The 24,728-nt window shown below is 36.6% G+C and overlaps 1 protein-coding gene across 2 annotated transcripts; it reads right to left on the minus strand.

Moving 5' to 3' along the window:
• Nucleotides 1–1,129: 1,129 nt before the first annotated feature.
• On the minus strand, nucleotides 1,130–24,720 carry LOC139960635 (mitochondrial Rho GTPase 1-A-like). 2 transcript variants are annotated; one of them, XM_071959156.1, is made up of 15 exons: nucleotides 24,571–24,719; nucleotides 22,408–22,461; nucleotides 21,902–21,963; nucleotides 20,992–21,073; nucleotides 20,090–20,133; nucleotides 19,309–19,524; nucleotides 18,624–18,824; nucleotides 17,638–17,746; nucleotides 16,646–16,851; nucleotides 15,791–15,936; nucleotides 14,750–14,853; nucleotides 13,924–14,135; nucleotides 13,191–13,316; nucleotides 12,002–12,198; nucleotides 1,130–5,696 (listed from the first exon to the last, which is right to left on the minus strand). In XM_071959156.1, the coding sequence occupies exons 2-15, from the start codon at nucleotides 22,448–22,450 to the stop codon at nucleotides 5,564–5,566; spliced, it is 1,881 nt and encodes a 626-aa protein (XP_071815257.1). In that variant the 5' UTR covers nucleotides 22,451–22,461; nucleotides 24,571–24,719; the 3' UTR covers nucleotides 1,130–5,563. The 2 variants fall into 2 exon arrangements, with proteins under 2 accessions (XP_071815257.1, XP_071815258.1); XM_071959157.1 differs by lacking the exon at nucleotides 1,130–5,696 and adding an exon at nucleotides 9,311–9,437 and having other exon boundaries at nucleotides 24,571–24,720.
• Between the last annotated feature and the right edge of the window lie 8 nt (nucleotides 24,721–24,728).

A 24,728-nucleotide genomic window follows, 5' to 3' on the forward strand; every position in this document is an offset into this window, starting at 1 on the left:
CGCCCTCTTTTGTCGCTTCTATCGCTTCTATTTCTTAGCATACAACTTCCGAGGAACAATAGAAGACCGAAAAACATTTTGGACAAACAAAGGTTTGTGAAACCTTTGTTCTACCTACAAGTTTTTCGGTCTTCTATTGTTCCTCGGAAGTTGTATGCTAAGAAATAGAAGCGATAGGCACTGGCAAGATGCGTCGAGCGCCCTCTTTTGTCGACAAAAGAGATTCAGGACACGTTGCCTTGACCATTACTTTAGCAACAAGGCAATCAAAAGAATTTAGATCTTTTTAAAAAAATTATTGATTGGTTTTCTGGGACCTATTTGCTTTCTTGGACCCTTTCATATACTGGGACTACATGTCTTGATGACGAAAGCAACGTTGTACTTCCAAGAATGCCTCAAGTTCAGTGGTACAGAAAAATGTAGAAAGTTGTGGTAGCCTATCTATTATTTATTTTATATTTAAAAAAAAAAAACTGTTCCTTGAAAGAAACAAGTGTTTCTTCTTCTTCAGATGTTGAAATTTAATTCCTAATTGGGCTGATATTCCTTTTTCGTCTGCATGAATGTATTCTTCATGTATGAATACTTTAACGAAATACGTCTTTGAAATGGATTGCTTAACTCTCTTTCTAGCTCATTCTGGTGGTTTTGATTTTTTTTTGGGGGGGGGGGGGGAATAATTGTCTTCATTTTAATCATATTGGCTGAATTTTGTCAACTGGAAAATAAAATTACCGAAGAATCAGAAAAACTATCATGTGTACGTACGATTTTGAATGAGTTTTTGTGTTCTCATATGACTCCATTTTGCACTGCAGTTCTGTCACTTAAATACTTTTCAATGTAGTAAAGAATAAAGGGTAGGGATGATGGGGGTGGGAAGGGGTGGGGGTTGGTGGGGGTTTGGCAAAGACAGATCCCCACATGCTACTGGATCAATGCACACACCCTTTATGCACACAATATGTATTGTTCCAGCAGGTCCCCCCCCATTGCTTGAAGTTACGACGCCAAAATGACGATAGACATCAATATCACTTTAGTCTCAGTCTGACGAATGTCTCCAGCAAATAGTCAGTATGTAATGAAATATCATAAACTCGACCAACAATATGACGACCCTTGGTATGATTTCTCATTTCAAATATATTTCTCAAATAACAAGACTCCAGCAGTGCATCACTCAACTGTTGTCATGATTCTGTTGCAGTACTTCTTCATTTTACTCTTTAACAAACTTATAACGTATTAAATGTAATTGAGATACAAATCGACATGAGAGGTACGAGATAGATAGCCGTTCAAACATATCACTATTGGTTTTAATACATGCCAGGGTAAAAGGTAGTCATGCTCAGTCTATTATAACACACACATTGGAGATATGAGGGAGTCTCTCTTTTGACAAGAGTTTTCATCTTTGGCATGAAACCTGGACGGCTTGCCCACTTTACCCTTAAGTCATCAGTATAGCCAACAAATATGCTAACAAAAGGTCAAATAATGGTCACCCATATTCAAACATCAACACACATCTTCCGACAACTCCTCATCTAATTTAAGACTCCATAAAATGTCCAGGAATAGTATTGGCAGGTCAGAGCACCCCCCCCCCGCCCCCGGGAAATTAATCCTTTTTCAAACCTTCGGTAATGCTTTGTAATGGACCCACACTTTGGCGGCAATACTGATGACGACGTCTAAGAAAGTATAGTTTGGAGTAAGGTTAACTACAGAGAAAGATTACATATTTCAGGCTTATCTCCTCTTATGGATTAGTCAAAAATATATAAATTATTAACATCAAGTATTGAATTCATCCAAGCAAGAATCAGTTACATCTTTGAAAAGCACAAAAAAGAAAAAAAATTTATCAAACTTTTCCTAAAACTATGTGGAATTAGTTAATATCCTTATGCATCTCTCGATCAAGGAAACAGAGAAGACAATTGTTGTGAATCTTTGACAATTATTTTGAATTCATCCCTGTCTGTGAATGACTCCCCCTAATATTCTTTTTTTAATTTCTTCCTCCTCCACATTCCCTACCCGTTTCCCAACTAAAACATTCACACATTGAAAAGTGGTTCTTCCAGACTATATCAGAAAGAAACGACTTGGGCATTACCTTTTTACTAATTTTGCTTCACTGGTGAAGAAAAGGGATTTAACTCTTATGAGGAAATAACTGTCTTCAGAATATTAGAAGAATATCCAAAGAGAGACATTCATTTAAAAATATTTTGTATCATTTTGTACTTGAAATCTGAAAGATCAATATTAAAGTGGATATGCAATACTTAATAATTCTAGCAAGTGGAAACATTCTTTTGTATCACTTCATATAACAAATGTCTAATAGCAGTCTAACAATAGATGTTACATCTTTAATCATGCAAAAATTCTAACTTTTCAAACAAATGAACACTTCCCACATTAAATTAATACCATTCATTCCTGCTAGTCAATTTAAATCAATTGTGCTTAAATTTGTATTGTAACAACTGTAACAAATGGTATTGAATACAAATTAGCTACTGTCAACCAGTAGCATTACAATTTTGTCTGTAAACATTTCAGCCACTGCAGGGGTTATCAACAGGCAGCCCGAGGGCAAAATCCAGGCTGCAAGAGATAACCAATCTGGCCTGTGAAAAAAAATCAGCCCACAACCTTGTATTAATTAGACATGCAGACCCTCTAAGGTGCTAGGCTTCAGCAACCTTCTGGCTGAATCTGCACATTGCTCAATCTATGTACAGCGATTTTTTTATTCTCAAGACATTTCATGTTGTTTTGATGTGCTCAAATCTTACTGTTCTCTATGATCTAAGTTTGATGTACAACAGTAACGACATCCGAAAACCACCCCCCCATACCCCACAGGTTTCATGTAATGTACTGGATGCCACCCCTTCTGCACATTGTTACCCTCCACATACCCACAGGATTTATTTTAGCACACGTACGCAATGATATAAAGTTCTACACTTTATGCACATACATAGATCCAGTAAATCCTGTTTTTTTAAATACTGGACTGGTTTATTGCCACTGCAAGAACAAGCTGAACAAGAAGGTTCAATACTGACAAGATTCCCCTGATCTTGTCTATTCGATGTACATCAGACATTGCAGTGTTCTGTGAGTTTTTGTAATAATTTTTCCTGGACAAGTCAGCCCGTTAACCAGTGAATCTTGTTTACAAAGTTTGAGCAGTTTTGTTTTCTGCCCTTCTTACACACCATGATCATCGTCCTGACATTGTTCCGAGTAAGTAATTAAACCACCTCAAGATGAATTTCTCAAACTGTGGTGATCTCGTCAAAACACAGGCATCAATGGATTAACTAACAGAATAGACCATCTCTATCACATCCATGTCCGCCATAGTTGGTAAGAGATGAAGGAGGCGATGAAGTTGACAGAGGATTTTAGAGATAGCTTAAATGCAATGCCTGATGAAAGCTCAGTGATAGACCAGGTACAGCCTCACAAACACCGGGTACCCATACCTCACAACTGATATCAAAATTTATTAGAAATTAAGAACAAGTAAAAAAAACAAAAGTTGTGCTTTCATTTACAACAATGTTGCTACTGGCATACTGTACCAGTCAATCAATGTTTGCTTCTCTAGCAGTGTAAACATGTACCTATTCCAACTTTTGAAGATGAGCTAGGCTAGCAGTGTCATCCATACACGAGGATTTTATCACATTGAAGTAGCATTCTCTTTACTATCACAGTAATGTATAAATGTAAGAGGTATCCCATAGAGAGTGCTGTTCCATGAACAAAAGGACAAGGTTCCTGCACAGAGGAGAACAGTTTCTATGGATATGTCCTAGCGAGGGTGTGGATGATTGGGTGTAGGTTCACCTTACTATCACAGTAACGTATCAATGTAAGGGAGTATCCCATAGAGAGTGCTGTTCCATGAACAAAATGACAAGCTTCCTACACATATATCCTGCACAGAGAAGAACTGTTTCTATGGATATGTCCTAGCGAGGGTGTGGATGATTGGGTGAAGCCTTCCTTCAAAATTTGAATATGTATATGAAACAGAAGCTAACAGCCACATACGTCTTAATTAGAGCATGCATTAGCTATTTCAAATGAGAGGCTTGATTCTTCCATGCTACAGCATAGCTGTAAATGACAGTGTCTTTGAACAAAGTCACTTTGGGCAGAAACTGAATACAAAGCCAGACATAACAGACTAAAGTTTAAGTTTACTGTTCTGCTACATAGACCCCATTCTCTGTCCAGCTTTGTTTTATATCCAGGCAAGGGTTATCTGATTATGATGATGTATTGCCTAGACAGTAAGTTTATACAGTACAAAATTCAGTCTTTACACTAGCAATAGGGCCACTTGGAATTGACGTGTGTCAGTTCTCAGAAGCTCAAATTGGAATTAACATATTCTAGAAGCTACAACTCGGAGAAACCAACACATGCAGCTCCCACGACAGTAGAATCTGACACATTCAGTCATTACAGGCTCAAAGAGAACTAACCTGTTTCTTTTCAAGTTAATCTTGTTTCTTCAATTAGCCTATGAATCTTAAAACCTTCAGTAAAAAACCTCTTCCAACTATTCCTTTACAGTAGGTCCGTTTACTTTACACTATTGTATTTGACAGTATGCCTCATGAATATGCATTTAATCCTAATCTTTACATCAGCAAGGGACTTTCAAATGTTTGTAACTCTCCCCTAAAGCACTCTGTTATAACATAACATACCCATATTAACTCTAAAGACAGTGATTCCAGAAGGTACAACTGTAACAAAAAGCTTTCCAAAATGTATTCAAAGAAAGCAGACTTATTCCTCTTAATAACGCCCTTGTAGTAACAATGGTAAAAAAACAATGGCTTTACTATCAATTTGATGACTGGCAATATAAACACAATAAGACAAGATAATTCAACCCTTATTGATGCCCATCAAAACTTGTCTCCTCCAACAAATTCAAAATTCAAGCTTGAGAGAATTCACAAAATCTGACGAGCAGCAGCGTTTATTTGAGAAAGAAAAGGAAGAAAGAAATTTAATTTCGTCCTATGTCGATGACGATTATTTGCATGCACGCTCTGAGATTTGGATACCACAAGTATGTTAGCCAGGCGTGAGCTTAACGACTTACCTATAAATCAATAACTTCGGCGTATCGATTTAAAAAATAGCACATCAATACAGGACCAGGGGTACAGTGGTAATGGCCCTTTACCGTATTTTGGGGTAGGTAAACAAATATGAAACTGAAACGGTTAATGATCAAATGAAGAGAATAAATAATTCAAGAGTAATAAATCCTCGTGTTGCTCGAAACCTCTCTGACTCTCTCCCTCTCTCTCACAAGCTATCGTGAAAGAGTAAGAGGATTCCCTTACACTACGGTAGAGTCAGAAAGCAGCAGTTCAATGTGAGAGCAATTTCCGAAGGCAAAAAGTAACATCTTCATCCAATCTGAGGGAGGACGACTCCGACGAAGCTATTGCAACCAGACAAACAGTTTGATCCAGCATCTATTGGTCGACCTTGCAGGTCAGAGGTCTGTTTTGGAACCAGACCTGTTGATAAGCCTATATGCTACGTACGCACCGATAGCAGATACCACGACTCCTACACCAACGAATAACCAAAGGTTCTTGCTCTCTTCTGGCATTCCCTTCAGATGGCTGAAATAAAAACAATAAAAGGAAAAGATTCTTGGTTTGGTTTAACAGTTTTTCTCTTTTTTAACTTGTTAAAAAGAAAAAGAATTAATCGGTCAATTTATCAGGTACTGTAACAAACTGTAACTTTCAAATCTGTGAAAATGTATGAGTATCTCATCGTGTATAACGAGCCGATGTAGAGAGCAGTTAATACAAAGTCACATCGTAATGCACCAGTGGGTACAACAAATACTACACACCTTGATTTACCTTGTCAGGATTAGCTGGTATTAGGGTTGGTTAGAGAGCATGGTACATACATAGTAGTAGAACTAAGGTATAGTTTAGTAGTAAGTAACAATGTTACACTCTTGTGGATGACAACTGTTAGCCATTTTCAACTTGTGAGTAATGTCATTGCCATAGAATCTGCACAAAACTGTGTAACTATGGGAACAAATGTGATGTTTTAGTATTGCAAATGTTCACCTAAAACAGTAGAACCAATGAAGTGGATAATAAAGTCTGGTAATTAATGATAACATCTGTGGTTTAAATATGTGTACTTACTGATGTATCAGCATAATTGTAAAATCATGGTTAACTGTACATTTTGTCAGATCTTGTTTATAGCCTGATAATCCTGTTTAAACATTCAATGTATCATGGTCCCTGATGAGGAATGAGTCTATAACCCATCAGCCTGGGAGAGGAATCCATCACTAAAACTAGAATTTAATACATGTATGATTACTACAAGATGCAATGCCAGTTGGGACTGATAGAGTCAGGATAGTCATACTACTCATACTGTCAGTATGAGGAGCTTTGAAGCCAGAGATGAGAGGGCAGTATATAGAAGGGATAGACAATTGGCCCAACTGGGTGGAGAATTAGCATTAATCTACTCCTATTCAAGTACCATTTAAACATTGATATTCTAATCTCTCAGTATAATTCATAGATTAATTAGAAGGATTACCTGCATATCTATATACAGTAAAATAACAATTCTGTGTCCTTATAATGCATCTCTAGGAAACATGGCAAGAATTGTATATAACACACAGAACAATAAGCAATCCCACATGATCCCTGTAGAATCAGAATGGATTGGAAAACTCTGTTCTGAACAATAGCCACGTTATATGCCTGCACAGATCGACAACATAGCAACGACTTTAACAATACATGAAAAGCCAAGCTACAAGTACCAACAAATATTTCATTTGCACAATTTAATTGAAGTTCATGATAGCGCCAAATCTAATCATCAAAGACATTCTGGTTGATGTAAAATACAATGTTTTGAGGGAAGTGATACAGTACAATTTCTGAGAAGAGTTTGCAATGATGTTACAGTAAAATGGCAAGCAATAGGCCCAATGAATTGTACAATAGGCACAATGTGTACATCAAGATATTTCATAATTTTTGTCAACAGAATTCACTGACATCAAACTTTGCTGCACTGATAAATAAGATTAGCATAATTTGACATGATTTCTGGGTTGAATTTTTCCAGCTATAAAGTATGGAAGAGATTACCTGACAGTCTGTATATACAGACAATCCATAAACCACTTGGTATTCTTTCGATCAGTAATTCTGGGACCAATTTATATATAAGTTCTCAAGCTTAATCTGTGCACAAGATCTTTGGTGTCTTGTCTATTGGCATACATTGATTAATGACACTAGTTATCAATTCCCAAAAGAGCACATCACAACACAACATCAAAGTCAAATCAGAGCAAAGCTTCATGATTTTGTACTTTATCTGCAAGTTTCTGATACGCAAAGCAAAACATCAAAAGCAGCAACCCTTTAGAAATTTTAGACCGTTTGAAATTGTTGTCAAGAGATTAGTAACTAAGTAAGAATAATCAAACCAGTTAATATAATGAGTTGATAATAGTACTCAAATTTCAGGCCTCGAAATTCAGACTTAGCCTTCTTACTGGGTCTTCCCACTTTGCCAATGACGATAAAAAATGGGCAACATCGGCATGATTTACCTTAGAACACACCTAAGCCTTGTATCACTGTTTATCATAATCAGCAAATATTACTCGGCTCCCCCAAAGCCTGCACAGTAACTGATGTTTGCTGTAATTCAGGAAAATGCCAGTGGTTACTTGATTTTAGCCAGTGGATTTTTTTCAAGCACTTTCATTTTTAAAGAAGTGGCTGGAATTGTGAAATGAAAATTTCAGGCCAGAATGTGTTAATAAATCAGTACAACCCTAATAATTACAGCACTGTTTCACTTTTCTTCCAATTGTATTATTTACCTATTATTCAAATTTATAGATTATTAGAGATTTAGAGAAGTTAGTTCCAAGCATTGCCTACGACAAGCAACATTCAAATCACAAACAGTAAATTTTGAACTTTGAGACTGTATTTATCGTTCAGCTGTTTGTTCAATCCTTACCAACTTAACAACAACTTGGGCAATTCAGTGGATACATTTGCTGTATCTTTGAATGAGCTTTACCAACATGAAACATGCTTTTCAGGAAAGTACCTAAACTTGTCATCAGAATGGACAACATATGCTATTTCTACAAGTTCTGATAAACTAAAAGCTGTGTAAAAGCTGCTCCATTTTGGCTTTCAATTTATTTTTTTCTTGGATTTGATACCATCAGCCATAAAAGGATCAGTTTTTATTTCTCTTTATTTTTTTTTTGCACAACTTTCTTTTTTTCAGACATCTGGAAACTTATCATATCAACTTTTCTGAAGGGATGAACCCATTTATTTCTCTATACCGGCAGAGATCTGACAGTCTGTCAAATACACTGCTTTGTTTGATCAAAGCAGTATTTTATTCAACATGATGGTATAAATATTAGTCACCAACTTGTTGGTCTACAATTTAGTAAATATATGCACAACATGCATCATCATTGCAAAGCTGGTGCTCAAATCGTTGTTATCATTGTAAGAGACGAGGATGGTGATGGGAGCAGGGGGGGGGGGGGGGGTTTGAAAAAAAAAAATTAATATTACTTTCTTTGGGTTTTTTTTTGGGGGGGGGGGGGCCATATAACATATGGAATGCACTGCAAACAAAAGTGACATTTAAAGGGCTGTAAAGGCACATAAACATGTGAAGTCGGAGATGTCGCAGCCCTCCTCACATTTCAACTTAATAAGCCTTGTTTGGCATTTTAGAAGCAACCTTTTGGTAATTTGCTACATTAGACCTCGATATGATAACCTTCATTCCATAAACAAAGTTCCTCAGACAGCCTCGACACCCCATATCAGGCATAAAGAATGAGAGAACGTTTTTTCTTTCCAGGCGTGGATATCGGAGAACATTAAGTATAAAGAATCCACAACATAAAGTAGCACTTCACAAAGGGAATAAAAACAATCATTGATAAGAAGGATTTAATGCACTCTTATCACATTCTTTACATTGTAACCTCCCTTGCTGAGAAACACACATACTGGTTGATGCGATGGCGAGGGGGGGGGGGGGGGAGGGCACATGGGAAAATAAAAGGACAAGGACACAGCCAAACTGATGTGGAAATACTAAACAGTTTCACTAGTAGTACTACTAAGAGTTCATGCACACTGAAGTCACTCGATAACACCAAAGACTACCGGTCAGGGTGACAACACATGCAGAGACGAGCCAGCTAACAGTAAAAGATCTAAAACCTGAAGGCTGGAGAAGATGCCAGGAGTCTGTCCCTGACCCAGACAGCCGCAGGGTGGTCCACCAGCACCCCCTTAGCTACACTGTACATGAGAACAGAGAGTCAACTAATGAATATTCATAGGGACAACAATAGGACTGATTACTCATTTATTTAAATTAGTAGTCTCTTAGTAACATCTAAACATGAAACAGCTGCTGTTTTTTCCTATTTCCTAATGTTCCTTGTTTTTTTAACAGTTTTGACCAAAAAACTGTAAATGTTTCTTGCAAATTTGCATAATTAATTATTGACTAATAGTTAATTGTTGTGGCATTTTCAATGTGGCTTTTAATGCTGACTGCAGTATAAGCAAACAAAATTAAACAGCAATACTGCTTTTGGGTTTGGGTTTGACTGATATTTGTAGTCTACATTGCCACATGAGGATTTCTAGTTTTACTAGTTGGCAATGTTTGCATCACCTGAAAAGTTAATGTAACAATCACATTCTTTTTAATATCCCGTCTCTTAATTTCAGTCACAACTGAGAAGGTTCCGTCGGGAGTAGCAGATCGGACGTTGTCACTTGAATTGGACGGATCGGCTTGAATGAAATGTTGAATTTGGTTGGATTGTTAAAGAGGCATCTGAACTACTCGCACGTCTTGGTGTGGTCAGACAGTACAAGAAGTAGTTGTTACTGCTTATTGTTGCTAAACCAAATAACTACTGGCAACAATATCTGATGATAAAGAGTCACCTATATCAGAAGATATCTATAGACACTGGGACTTTAATATGAGAAACTTACAAACACTGGAGCATACATAATGCAATGTATGAAATTGATTGAAAATAGTAAGTATTCATTTGTAATGATGTATTAAGGTGGTGTGTGACTTTAAAGTAAATAGGGAAGAAAACAATAAGAAAAAACCTCAGTGATTTAGTACAATGTTGTACAGTGGAATGAAAACTTTATATTAAGCTTTTCAGTGGTTATTAATAACAGCACAACATAATCTGCAAACACACTAATTTCAAAATGTAAAGTACAGCAGTCTGGTTGGATTGTATTAAATTTAATTACTGAAAGTAGAAACTATTTGACCTAGAATGCAATATGAAAACTTTAGCAGGTTTTTTAATTTTTTATTTTATACTTTAAGAATACATTGCAATTAAGCCAGCATGTGCTTTGTGCATTGGTTATAACCATTTCAACTGGTATCAAAATTATTGACAGATAAATGTAACCGAGTAGCAATGGCTGGAAGAAGAGCAAATGAGATTATCTTTGGTTATCGTAAACTGAGAGGTTACGTATTCTGTTACGTATTCTGTCGATGTCTTTGTTGGTGTTGTTGTTGTTGCAATTTTACAAAATAAAATTGTGAGAAATGTGCAAGCAGAAGACACAAAGCAGGCTCAAAGGGAGCTGGCTAGATGGCTATAAGGGAAGCAAGCCAGTAAAGGATGCAAAGAAACTAAAGATATTAATTACAGAAATAGAATCAAAAATTTGAACGCAAGAAGACTAAAGTAAACATGTGGCAACAGCTCAACTCAAATGTGCACAAAAGCCACGAGGAGAGAATACGTGGAATATAGACATGCTGATCAAGTGCACGGTGAAGTAAGTCATATCAATGATCATTCTGGTATTCTCAATTAATGTTTAGCAACTGGATAAAATATGGTGATGTTTGCTATCGGTTCACTTTAATGTGGCTAAACTCATGTCAGTTATGGAACTTACAACTGTAGTATACACTTTGTAGAAATCTGTAAGCTCTCTTTCAGCTTCTTACCATGTTTTTACTTTCAGACATAAAAGACATAGGTCAGTGGTAGGATAAGAACTGATTCTAAAATAGAGCTCCATTATTTCTCCATCAATTTAATAAAAATTTAAGAAAACACAAAAACAAAAAAGCTAAGTTGTTTTAAGTGGGGCAATTTACAGGTAACGGTGACATGTTTGAAATATTGTTTTCACTTATTTTGTGTTAATCAAATGTTCCTAATTTTCAGAATGACTCAAATAACCAGTTTATGGAAACCTAAAATTTTGCAAAGCAACCACTGTCATGACACCAGTTTTTCAAAAAAAGATTCAAACAAGAATTTATCTAATGAAGGATAAGATATTTGCAACAAGATTTTCTTAATTTTTTTTTTCTTGTTTGTTTCAAAATAAATGTAACAGTCTACACTGGCAAATCTACTCCACAAAACCACCTTACCTTCACCCTACCCTGTCAGAAATAACAGTACAGATTGCCTATCTGCAAAACAATTCCTTATTTAGAATTCATAACAATTGAGGTATTACAGTGACCAATATCAGTAGTGTAGTATCACTATGTAGTGTAGTATCACTATCAGTATCACTAGTGACCAGTATAAGTGTCATCAATGCTTTATTGAAGCAGTATGATTCTGTACGATACTGCTGATTGCTTCAATCTCAGTTTGAGTCTGATAAGGATCCTGCTACGACTGAAACTTTGAACATTCCAACTAAAAATAAGCAAATAATCTTATCAAGTCGTTACACCTTCACACAGTCAACAGAAAACTTTATGCAGATGTTTCAATACCCAGAAGAGATATACGATGACTAGAAACAAAAAGAGCAGAGAGCATATACGCAATACTTACGGATAAGCTGCGACTGTGGCTAACTTGACGTAAATATCCCTGCTGGGTCTGCCTTCGCTGGTAAAGGTCTGAGGAGGGGGCAAGCGATACTGGCTGCAGAAGGCAGCTGGTTGAACCATATAATCCTGCTTGGCAGGGTGTTTGTCACTCTTACCAGCTACCAGAAGACATGGGGTGTTACTCTTTTCAAAATGGAGCTGGTGAAAAAAGAGAAATAGTCTATTAAATCATAGAATTTTAATTAATGTAAGAAAATCAAGGACAGAAAAAAGACTGGAAAAAGTATAACTTAAGTTTCAAAAACCCAAAACTTTTTGACAATAACAAGATTGGAACCAGTGATCTCACGATTTTAAGTTCTGTACTCTACAGAATGAGCTCTCTAGCCCTTTGTTGATGGCAATTTCCATATAACCATTATTCTGGTAGGGGGTGGGGGAGGGCAGGGGAGGGGTGTCAGTCCAGAGCTGCAGTACTTTGCGCACCATGACATAACCATTTTCAGTCAGTCCAACCAAATATCCAAATTCAAATACAATCAATGTATAAAACAGTGCAAGTATAGTCAAAATAATGCAGTGTAACAAGCTCAAAAACCTGCTGTCTTGAACTTGAATTTACTGTTACCATTAGCATATGTACCAGGAGTATCGGAGTAGCAGTACTTTAGAACTCACAGGAATTCACATATCTAAATTCAGCCAGCAGCACAGTCTGACTGAGTGCCACATGACTCAACTTGTTCATAGTAACATGAAAAATTGTGAATAGCCATGTGCTGTCTTAGATCACAAATGGTCAAGATTTTACCAGTTTTAAGATGTGTCCGAATTAGTATAGGAAACTTAACATGTAGCGTTTTAGTCTGGCAGTTAGCAGTGTCCTTGGGGGGAGGGGGTGGGGGTTCATGTGTGCAGCCAGGCTGCAAAGGACATCATCATTTGCGATCTGCAGTTTCAAAAACATTAGGCACAGCAGCTGCTCTGTCGAGATAACCTCTATGGTTTGATGTTGATTCAGCTTTGCTGCAGGGAATTTTAAAGCAGCTTTTACCTTTTGACATGGTATCTTACCGAACAGCATATATAGAAAAGCACCAGATTGTCAGAATCAACCCCATAATCTGCTTTAATCGTAGACATACTTATGAGGAGGAATATTATTATACTATAGAAACCATGATACAAACCTTATACATCCTTGCACAGTATTCAAATGTTCTGGGATCTGAGATGTCATACATAAGACAAACGACGTCGCACTCCAGATCTTCAGAAGTCAACTCGTCAGTTAAACCGACATCAATCTCATGCAGCTTGGGATAAAAAGCAAACGGTACGAGTGATGGAATCAAAATAACTCGGGTACACAGGAAATGAATGAAAAAAATGTGCTGACAGTTTTCTGTCAATTAAATTTTAACTAACATACAAAGATCTTAATGAGCTAAAATGGGCACAAGGAACAGGTGTAAGGCTGCACTAAGACAAACTTGACTTGAAACTAACAACATAAAACTGAGAATTTGATGGTTAGATCCAAAATGAACATACCAAGTGAGAAGAAGCATTCCTTTTTATTTCTCTAGAAATTTATGCCTCCAACTCACTGTAAAAGTATGGAAATAACTACCTAGAATAAATTCTACTTTTGAAACGAAGTGGTAATTAGCATGCAAGCTTGTTGGACTATGGACTTGATGTTAAAAACAAAAAAAGAAAAAGTTAATTTATCTCCAAAAACTGTAGATTAATTGTTACATGTCTGGGAAAAATCTTGTGACCCACCAGAATGTTTCACAATCCACTTTTGTGCCCTTTTGACCGATAGTTTGTGACACTTTACCCTGACCTACTAGGCTATGGACACTGTATGTTATATTCGGTCGTTTGAAACCACTAAAGGTAGATATTTCTGCTCACCAGTAGATATTTCTCTTGTCCATAAACCTGTACGGTATTGACAGCATACATAGAGAGATTGTCAGAATTGATGACAGGATTGTCAGGCATCCTATCGACAAAAGCCTGAAGAAACGCTGTCTTCCCAGCCCCACGGGGGCCAATCACGTTACACTGGAAGGTATTTCTAGACGTCTGTCGCTTTTGTAAGTCAATCTTTTTATCTCTAGTTACTGTAAATAGGAGATGGAAGCAACAAAAAAGTTATCAATTTTGTCTTAAACTACAAACACTCCAAATTGATAAAACTTCTTGCTTAAAAATGCAACAGGGCTGAAATTATTTAAATAAAATAAAATTGCAAATTGTCAAGCTAAGTCACTCCTTCCTTCGTGTTTTTGTTTTCACCAAGTTTACATTAATTAGCAGAGAAGTACTAAATCTATTCCACTACACATATTTTGCTAAAGACATCCTTCCAAGTTTATGTAAATCAGCAATAAATCGTACAACTTTCACAACGTTCTTTATTTATTAAGACCAAATGTTTTGAACTACTGAATCTCATGAAGCAGCAGATTCTTATAGGAGTTTATTATCGCAGCAAATCCATAAATTTTACCCCCCTGTGACAAAAGACTGCTTCACAACTGATTTATCACCACTGTGAGTAGCTACATTACTAAACAATGTGAGGTTCCATCCTGGACAAGATTCAATATCTCAACACCCCAAGACTATAAATCTGCAACATTCAATGTCAATGACAGGGCAGAGAGAGTCCCTGTGCATTATCAAACTGTAACAGCCAATCACATTAGTCGACAGGCCTTCTTGAGCGACTCACCGATTATTGCCGACAATTGATTCTCGTGGTCAGCCATGACGTATCTGTAGCCAAAGTAAGCCAAGAGCTCCAAGGTACGAGAAACGTCCAACAGGGTCGTTAATCTAAGAAAATCAAGGAAACGGATCAAGTGTGCTGTCAAAAACACGGCAGATTTAAATGCCCAAGGTTTATATCAAAAAGAAACTAAAGCAGAGAAAGGGACAATTTACAACAGGTTCCATCCTTGAACATTAATGCAACCTTTTGCATCAATGGAAGTGTTTGCAGAACAGTATCACACATCTTAAGACATTCACACAACACCTCATGGCATACTATGTAGGTTTCTTCAAAGAGTTTGAAATCTCAGATACAATACAGTATAATGTTGTACATAATAAATAATATGTACTTTTCGTTCTACTTCAAAGGTCTCTCTTCACACAAGGAATATCACAAATTCACTGTTCGAACGTTTTGCAGTCCGAAAATTATTGCAGAGTAGTATTAGACATATCAATGTCTATAAAACTGTTAAAATTTTGCAAATATTTTGCAAGAAACTTTCTGTAACTGGAACACACAATGTGATCCTGCCAGATATTATTGTTAGTATTATTGTTCTTAACCAGATTCCTGAATTAGAATCAAACCATGATTTCTGCTTTAATAACAAACATATTCTGAATGACAGAATGCTAAGTAATAGTAACATGACTTTCATTAAGCTCAGCACCTTGTTAAATCCATTTCCTCTCTCCCACATATAGCTGTGACAGACCGGGCTACACCCATCCCCCCCCACCCCCACATCAAATAAAACTTACAGTTTTAAGATCCTAACAAGTTATTTTATGTTCAGCATTGTATTCCTTGGTAGCTTTCTTTGATTTTTCAAAAGTTAAGTACCCATTTTTTTTTGGTCTCCATGAACTTTTTTTGCATAAGAAATTTGGATTTGCCACCATGAACGCTACATAAAACTGTGAGAGTTGGCAGGTATGCCATTATGCAATATAATCCAGTCCACACCTACAGATATTCACACGTGGTACTTACGTCCACTGAGCAAGGTAGCCTTGAAGGGTGATCCACCCCCTCTCATTGGTTATCACTGTCATATTGACATCGGGACCCCAAGGCATCATGGGACAGGTTTGAAAAAGGTTCTGCAATTCTGCTGGGGATAGCGCTCCATCTTTATCCTAGAGAGAAATCAAAAGTATCATACACTGAATAGAACTGGGTGCACTGATGTGCAATAGAGAAAAAACCTATAGATCTGAAGTGTGTGACAAAACAGAAGGCTTTACCAGGATATCCAAGAACTATTTACGAGTTAGTCGGGAGAACTTAAAATTTGTATAAACCTCAACCTTTTAGCAAAAAATCCACCAACCTACAAAGAGATAAGGAGCAAATCTACTTTAGCAGTCAATAGAGGTAAGATATGGTGTGTCTTGCTTCAAAGGAAAAACTTTCAATGAGTACAGCTAGGGGTCAGATGGATGTAATATCTATTTTGGTTTTGGAGGAAGTGGGGGGATGGGGGATGGTGGGAGCAGTTAAGAGCGGTAAGACTTGAGAGCTTCTGATTCAAAGCAAAAACTTTCCATGAGTACAGCTAGGAGGTCAGACAGATGCAATATCTATTTTGATTTTGGAGGTGGGGGCGGGGGAGGGGAAGCAGTCAATAGAGGTAAGACTTGAAAGCTTCCTATTCAAAGCAAAAACTTTCCATGAGTACAGCTAGGGGTCAGACAGATGTAATATCTATTTTGGTTTTGGAGGATATGGGGGGGGGGGGAGAGGGATGGAGGCATTATCACAAAAGAAATTGGACTGATACTTTTTTTAAGATGGAAATAAATAGTGCAGACTCGACAGTGGAAAACACAGAGTTGAATTACCTACCTGATCATATTTTTCAAAGTGTGATGTCAAAAACTGGTAACCTAAATGGCTAAGTTCTGTGGAGCAACCTCTACCAACTCTCAACCTTGGTCTCAAGTAATCGACAGTGAGCTTCAAATTATCATTGTAACCAAACTTTCTAAGAACAGTCCAGGTGGTCTCGTGCCGACCCCTCTGGATGAATAATGTGTGAAGAAATAAGAAACCTGGCAAAAGAAATAATTGAGAAAATTTAATACTTGAACCTAGTATGAAAAAGTAAACCTATTAATTATTCTGCAGGCGTCAATTTTTTCTATTTTGTCGTACAGATGTCAGTATGGAAGAGCTTGGTAAAATGCTTTGTACTTTATCTATTCTGATGGTGAAACTTTTCCAAGTTCTCATGAGCTTCTCATGTTTAACTTCTCTTTTATATCCTCCTGAGTATTCTGGCTTTGACTTTAAAAGCTACTTTTCTGATGGAAGTCTTGAAAAGTTCATTAGCCTTACAAAGAAAATCTACACAGCTTTTGTTTCTTACTACTTTATTAAAATAACATTTACATAAGTCTGCAACATTTATGAGATGTATTTATGAGGTGTCCAATTTACATGCTAACCCTGAATGCAGTCTGCAATCAGCCATATTAAAAGATTGTAAATATGCAATTTTTTTTATCCTTTCATATTAAAACCCCTATTCCTGGTCAACCCACATACAGCCAAGGAGAACACTACAATTAAAACAGCAATGAAACTTTGAGAAAATAATTACCACAAAAACAAGAAAGTTAAAGCAGATATCGACTGGTTTTGCCAGCAATCAAGAAGACATTTCGTGAAGGTCTTATCTCAGGAAAATTTAGGAGATGTTTAATTTTTACATCAATTTAACAATAGAGATCAACCACTGATTAAATATTTCTTTGAACATAATTTCTACTGACTTAAAATCTCAGGTTTTAATACCAAGCATATTGCTTCAGGTCTAAATAGGTTTTATTCCTTACCAATTTGTGTGAGTCCATTATTCATTACACCCTCTGGTATATTTTTGCGCACCACTGCTTTGACGTCGTCTAGAGCCTGAGTTTGTAACGGTGCGTTGAAACATCTTCGCTGTTTTTTGAAAGAGAGATGCAAAGGACGATCGTGAGAGCAATTTGTACATCTCCCTTTAACCATTACATTTCATAACTTCAATGTATTTGACAGATGATAACAGCTGTTATTGATGTCAATGTCAATACAGTTAGATAATGATAATCATAATCATAATAATAATCTGCAGATATTTTTTTAACGACGCTTAAGCGACCACAAATATGGGAGAAACTTACATGTCGGTGGCTTCCAATTCAACATTTTAAACTCAAATTTGGAATCTTTTCAATTAAGAAAGTCATTTCACATGGGAAAACCGTAAATTGCTCTTGGATGAAAAACCCACCTTCCTATGACTCGGCCGGGTATCGAACCCGAACCTCCCGATTGTAAGCCTCACTGCTTCAAATGCCACCCCCTTTATCCACTCGGCCATAGCAACGGTTAAACTAGCTTTATATTCTACATTACACAAACATCACTACACATACACAACAATCAGAACTTCTATCAAGTAAACAAGGCATTATAAACACAAACTCATGGAAAATTGTGGTTCTGTGATGCCACCTTCATGGATGATATTAAATACACCACAAAGACTTCCAAGCGATGGAGATTTGAGGTGTAGCTGTGGAGCGACAAAGGGAGTTTGCACGAATACCATTCTTAAGCTTTGTGTTATATGGTGACTAGAACATAACCTTATCAGAATCTTGATAAAAATCATTGACAATTAATCCTACCTGATGCAGTCCAGTGTATTCTTAAACAGCCCTTCTCATTGGCTAATTTTTCAGTGCTTTTTCCGACACCACTTCACCTACTTTAAACGCGACTAAACATTAAATTTGAGATTTCAACGATAATGATGTAATCATGTTGGTCTAACCTGGAAGAGGTTGAGTTCGTAGTCGTTCAACGAGCCATCGTTGTCTAAATCACAGATGGTGAATATCCTACTCAGAGCTCTCTTACACTCCGGCTTCAGTTCTTTGTCTTCGGCTGAATAGAGTGGGCCAGTCGGATGCAAGACTGCCTTCTGGGCGTAATAGAAAACTTCTGAAATGTTCTTTAAGTTACGAGCTGAGCACTGTTAAATTAAGTAGAGCAAAAGACAAAACAAAAAAATTAGAAATGAAATAGACTGCATCGTTCATAATCAAAAGCAGACAGAAAGAAATATTGAGAAAATCATATCACAGAGACAAACTAATACAGAGTAAGTTAAAAAATTGTCACTCTCTGAGCGCTACATCTACAAAATGTCAAGTGAAACTGAAATATGTGATCCGCATTGTGGAGGGACTTCTTTTAGATTGACTTGAGAACTTCATAGAGACTTTGGATTTGGGCAATTGTTTTTTTTTAAAAACTAAGAGCAATTTGTCAAGGAGACCAACATTGGAATACCATGTAGCTTGAGTTAACATTGACACACCCCCTATTCCCTTATCCCTGCCTGGTCATATCATGGTAATCGAACACACTGTCCGGACAAACAGCTTTATGACAAAGTGAACAGAAGTAACTGCGACAAGAGTTTCTGTTCACATGCAAGATGACTGTCTTCTTACCTCAACACAAGTCTCAATTTCTGCATAGTCATTCATTATAGGCACTACAGTCTCCAGACTGTTAGCATCAGCCTGGTCCGATTTGTTCCCCACTAGGATGATCGGTGTGGTGTGATCCGCGCTCAGCGTGTTCCGTATCAGCGGCAGCCAGTACTCTGTGATGTTATCGATGGTTTCTTTGTCATTCACAGCGTAGACCACACATATGACATCGGCCTGTGATAGAAGCACAGAAACATGTAACAGATGGTTGTTATTATTATTGTTTGGACTGTTTTATTAAAAGGGAGAGGCAAACTTTCATCATTGATCTATGCGATAGACAAGCTACACAAAAAGCTTAGGTATTATAATTCTATTTCTATATAATATCATATATATCATATTATTTCCATTGGGAGATAATGCAGGTTTAATCTTCCTTCACACACGAGGTCCAAATATGGCATCATCTGGCCATATGTGTTTCAACTTTTGATCATTTTTTCTTCTTATTTTCAATCTTTATTCCCTGTTATTGAGGGTGGTTTTTGCAATGCTGAATCTAAACAATACAAAAGTTCTTAATATGACATAATGATGGTAGTGGTTTTAGTGTCAACACTGTTAATAGTCTAACTTGAAAATATGAAACGAAAAGCAAATGTAATATGTATCAGGTCCTAGTGGCACTAGATGATTATCACAATTTATCAAATGACAATACCCCTTTTCAAGGGTAAGGTGCAAGAAGTACCAGCTACTTTTGATAACAAGGACCTTCACTCTAATACAAACTTACCCGTTCAATTTCTTCTAAAAGAATCTCATCACTTTGATCTCTAGCTGCAAAGTAAATTAAGCAAGAAAATTTAAAAAATAGAACTTGTTTAAAGAAAGTGCTATATAATTTAAGATATAAAGACTAAAATCAAGTACTGACTGTCAGTTTCCTGAATTACAATACACCTCAGTTATTCTACAGGCTTTTGGGGGCAGCAAAATCATATTTGTTGATAATGAGCACTTTTAAAGGGTAACAGGCTGCTTATGCTAGGTATTGAACTTGCACAATGTTTTGGCTGATGGTTGTTACCTTACTTACAGCATCATGTGTGTACGATACAGTATATGTTCTTAATGCTGGTGCCTGTTAAGTTTTCTACAGGCAGGTGGGAAAACCCACCGGCATTTAGCCAGATGCCTTTAATTTTGAGGTCAGGATTGATAAAATAATAATTTAAACCTATTATACATACATCATACAAAACAACAGATGAGTAATGTATCCTAAGTCAGTTTCATTATGCCATATATGCAACCAATACCAAAGTCTCATGAATATTCACTTCCCAGTAAGTCCCTTTTGACACTATAACAGCTACCCAGCTTTAAAGAATGTCAAGCATTAACAACAATTTTCGCACATTCTTATAGGCATTCCAATGCAGTTCTTTCCAAGTTGTTTACCACTTAGCTTCCCTGTTCATTAAACTACATGGCTTTTATTATTTGAAATATTACAAAATAACAATATAAAAAACAATATTAGGGCTAAAACGAGACTTTTTCATAAATGATTTCAAGATGACAAATCATGTGCAGTTAGAGCTAACCAGCCATTTGAGGCCAGCTCGATGCCTCTTTGCAAGTAAACCTTCCTATCATTCTTTCCTGTTTGTAACGATCTATAGCTGTACCCACCTGAATAGTCTACGATGTGAGTTGGAACCTTCTCTGGGGTCACATCAGGAGGAATAGTTATTTCTTCTGCCCTTGCTGGAACCTGTTTATAAACATGTTACAAAAATGAATGGTATAACTCTATATATTTATAAACAGAAACCTGACATGTTTATTAAAACAATAAAAGAACCAAAAACAAACACACACAAAATATCTGCAAGTTCATCATCCTGCCAGTTGTATTGGCTGCTGTACACTCAAGGGACAGTCAAAAGTCACTTTCAAACACTATTGTAACTTCTACCTGAGATCAATTTCAATCAGAACGATAGGCACTACATCATTTTCCAGCATTTCACAACAGAAGATTGCGACCATTCAATCATGACATTTACAGATTTTCATCATTGAAGTGTGTGCTACCTGTAACTGCCCAAAAAAAAAATTGCATATGCACACAGTACAGGCACTCTGGGACGAAATAGAAACGTTTTGCAGAAAACTGGGAAAATTCTTAACTGACAACCTGCGTGGCCATTTGGCACTAACGCAAATCAGCTATATTTGAATGGCAAATATAGTGTGGAATTAGCTCACAGTAGATATTGTTCTCCTCGAAGGAAAAGGAGAGCACAGACAGGTTTGTAGCCCTACTGCTTTTCTATTTGAGTAAGGGCCTTTAATATATCAGGATATAAATTCAAAATAAAATAAAACTGTTAGCAACCTGCTTATCCACTAGAGAGCCTGTGTAATAGAATGTGTAAAAGTAAGTTGGCCTGATGGCCAACTTACTTTTACACACAGGATATAAAATCCAGTGTTTTACATCTCCAATCTACACACGCAGCTTGAGTGGACACAAAATGCAGTCAAAACTAGACAACGATTTAAGTAATTCTGTCAAAACTGACCATAGACCACTTACATCTTCATCAGGAAACTCATCACTGACAAGGGTCAGAATAAGAGATGTTTTTCCAACACCAGCTGTGAAAGAGTGAGAGAGAAACATTTAATGAACTGTACTCCACCACACACAAGTAAATATCACAAACAATGTATACCTGTATACCTTGCTTTGGTGACCTGTAGTAAATAACCAGGCTCACTTATAGAAACTATGACATTTCCTACATCAGGATGTGAAAGTTCACAAATTCACTACAGAGTCATTACAGACAGGAATAATTCTTAAGGAATTTCACGGGTTGTTAAATAACTCCTACAGAGTTGATCATAAACTGTCAAATTAACCGTTATTGCATATATCTGAATGTACTGAGAGAATTGTCCTTTAATCTTGAGTTTGGGCCTTCTGAATAGATAATAGCTGTTTTGGATGAGAATGAGAGCAATACTTCTAGAAACATCACTAGAAGTGAGCACATATGTTTGCTCTGCGAAGAAATAAGAAATGGATATCAAACTTACCATCCCCTAATAATAGTATTCGTACATCTCTGTGACCATACATAATGCAGATTCCTGTGAGTATAAAAAGTGTTTTATGTTACATATTACACTCATTGAATTAAAATAATCAGATGGACAGTTGACCCATATTAATAGCTTTGCTGTATTTAATAGTTCATGTCTCAGAGTAAAGGAACCAGCTACTGTACTGTATGAGGTCTGAGAGTGGGACTAATGTGTTTCTGATACATAATTATTATAATATGTATCTCAGACTTCACTATCATGTCTATGACAATACTTTCCACTACTAGATAAGTAGTAAAATGAACAGGATGGCAAGAAGTTCCAGTTCGCAAGATACTGACGGTCCTGACATTTCACCAGTTCAATCTCGAAACAGTGAAGCAAGAGTTGCAGTTCTGAGAGACATGTAAAGAACTCAACATTTACTGCAAATATCTCTGCATGTAATTGGCCATTTTAAGACAATAATATCTTGACTTATACCTGCTACTGGCAACCACACATTATAAATCATGTGCAGTTCTACCCCTGCAGCTACAGACTTTCAAAAACTCCATAGGGCATGTGACCAATTTTCCTTATTTTATTTCTAGTAAGCTTCTACAAGAATGTACTTGTAATGTTCCAATAGAGGTATTGAGGCTGTAGGCTAATGCTACTGATGTTCAACTTGTCAATGATGTAAACATAAAACATTTTGTTAATAATGACAATTTTCTGTGAGTCATTGGCTCATACAGGCTGTTCAGACAAATCTGAAACTTTTTTCCATGGCCTAGCTTAAAACAAATTGTAGCCTAACTAGTGCTAAGACTTGAAGTCACAGACAGTAATGTCAATAGGCCTAACACAACATCAACAGTGAAAGCAACAAATGTCGGGAGATCTGGGATGCTATGGAAATAAGCAACAATAACTTCTACTTAAGTTGGTTTTATATCCAGCTTGTTCATAACTAAAAGTAACACCTTTAAGTAGAACATATTTCTGGTGGAGACATTTCACTTTGCAAAGTGAATGTAGGAATAAACTGTTTCAGAATGAAGATATCACAAAAATGGACACAAATTGGGTAATTTTGAGCAAAATCTAACACCAGAACTTATTTCATTAGAGAATTTACCATGTATCAAACATCAAGAGGAACAATATTTATATATTTATTTTGTGCAGCATGTTGCTCAATAGTTTTACAATTGGCAACATTTTTAGAAATATGCATACATTTAGCACTAATGTTATATGGGCGTCCAGGAATTTCCCGATCAAGCATGACGATATAAATTGTGGTGTTTCTACAACTGCCAAATTACCTAGTTTAACTATACTTGTGTATTTCTTCCATCACAACAATAACGTTTTCTCATCTGTTTCTAAAAAATGAGATACTTCTGATACATTTTGGTACTACCTTTATTTTTTTTTTTGTGCACACTTGAAAAATAAATGTCAGTAGGAATAATGCGAAAAAATCTGTTTTCATATTTCAGGTTCCTCTGAGATGCCATGCAGAAATTATCAAAATTTCATATTCATATGTTGGTTAGATGGGAGCAATTGCAGAACACCCTGCAACTCACATACAGGGGTATCTGAGAATGACAATACATTCTCTACTACAGGGACTTCCAGTCATAATCTGTGAGATTTAAGAGTTGGCAGATATTCTGCAATCAAGCAGTTAGATGTTACCGGACATACATCTATTGCTCCATTGATACAATGAATTATGGGTTTTGTTTCACCCTTAGTTTTAATGCTATTGTCCAGGAACTCCTGACTGTTAAACTTTTTAAGTTCTCCTAAAATTGACCCCTGGTTTTCAACCTTTGCATAATTAGGTAGCTTCGCATTCCTTTCTTTACATAAACAAACCTTAATGCATCATAATAAAATTCGACATTTTTCTTACTTCTTTATAAGTAGGGTTTAATTTGTACTTTTATATGACCTTCGCCTTTGTAAAAAGTAAGTAACTAACATAGTAACATGTTCATACTGCGAGTAGTGTAAGGCCTAACCACCTGGGCAGATACAATAGTATGTTAGGATGTCTACATTGCCTGCTTCCGAAGTTATTACCAACCCAGTTTCAAGATTTAAGAAAACAATGAAATTATGAGATAAACAGCATTTGCACGTAGACAACAGCACCTGACAGTAGATGTCACTCTATAAATTCATCCAAAAATCGACGAAGATAATTTGTGCTCATGGAGGAAGATTCCTTTCATTTGTCGGTCTTATCTTTCACTGGGCAAGAGAACGTCGTTAAATTTAGATAATTTGTCAAAGGTCAAGTTTGCTTATCT

The sequence above is a fragment of the Apostichopus japonicus genome, chromosome 19 (assembly GCF_037975245.1).
Source record: "Apostichopus japonicus isolate 1M-3 chromosome 19, ASM3797524v1, whole genome shotgun sequence".
Classification (NCBI taxonomy): Eukaryota; Metazoa; Echinodermata; class Holothuroidea; order Aspidochirotida; family Stichopodidae; genus Apostichopus; species Apostichopus japonicus.

Bases quoted from the DNA above. Each gene is read 5' to 3' on its own strand.
- LOC139960635 (XM_071959156.1), bottom strand. From the start codon at position 22,450: ATGTATGGTCACAGAGATGTACGAATACTATTATTAGGGGATG. The intron at 21,964-22,407 runs GTAAGTTTGATA...ACTCTTTCACAG, and splicing joins AATACTATTATTAGGGGATG to CTGGTGTTGGAAAAACATCT. The intron at 12,199-13,190 runs GTTTGTATCATG...TTTTTTCACCAG, and splicing joins ACTGTGCAAGGATGTATAAG to CTCCATTTTGAAAAGAGTAA.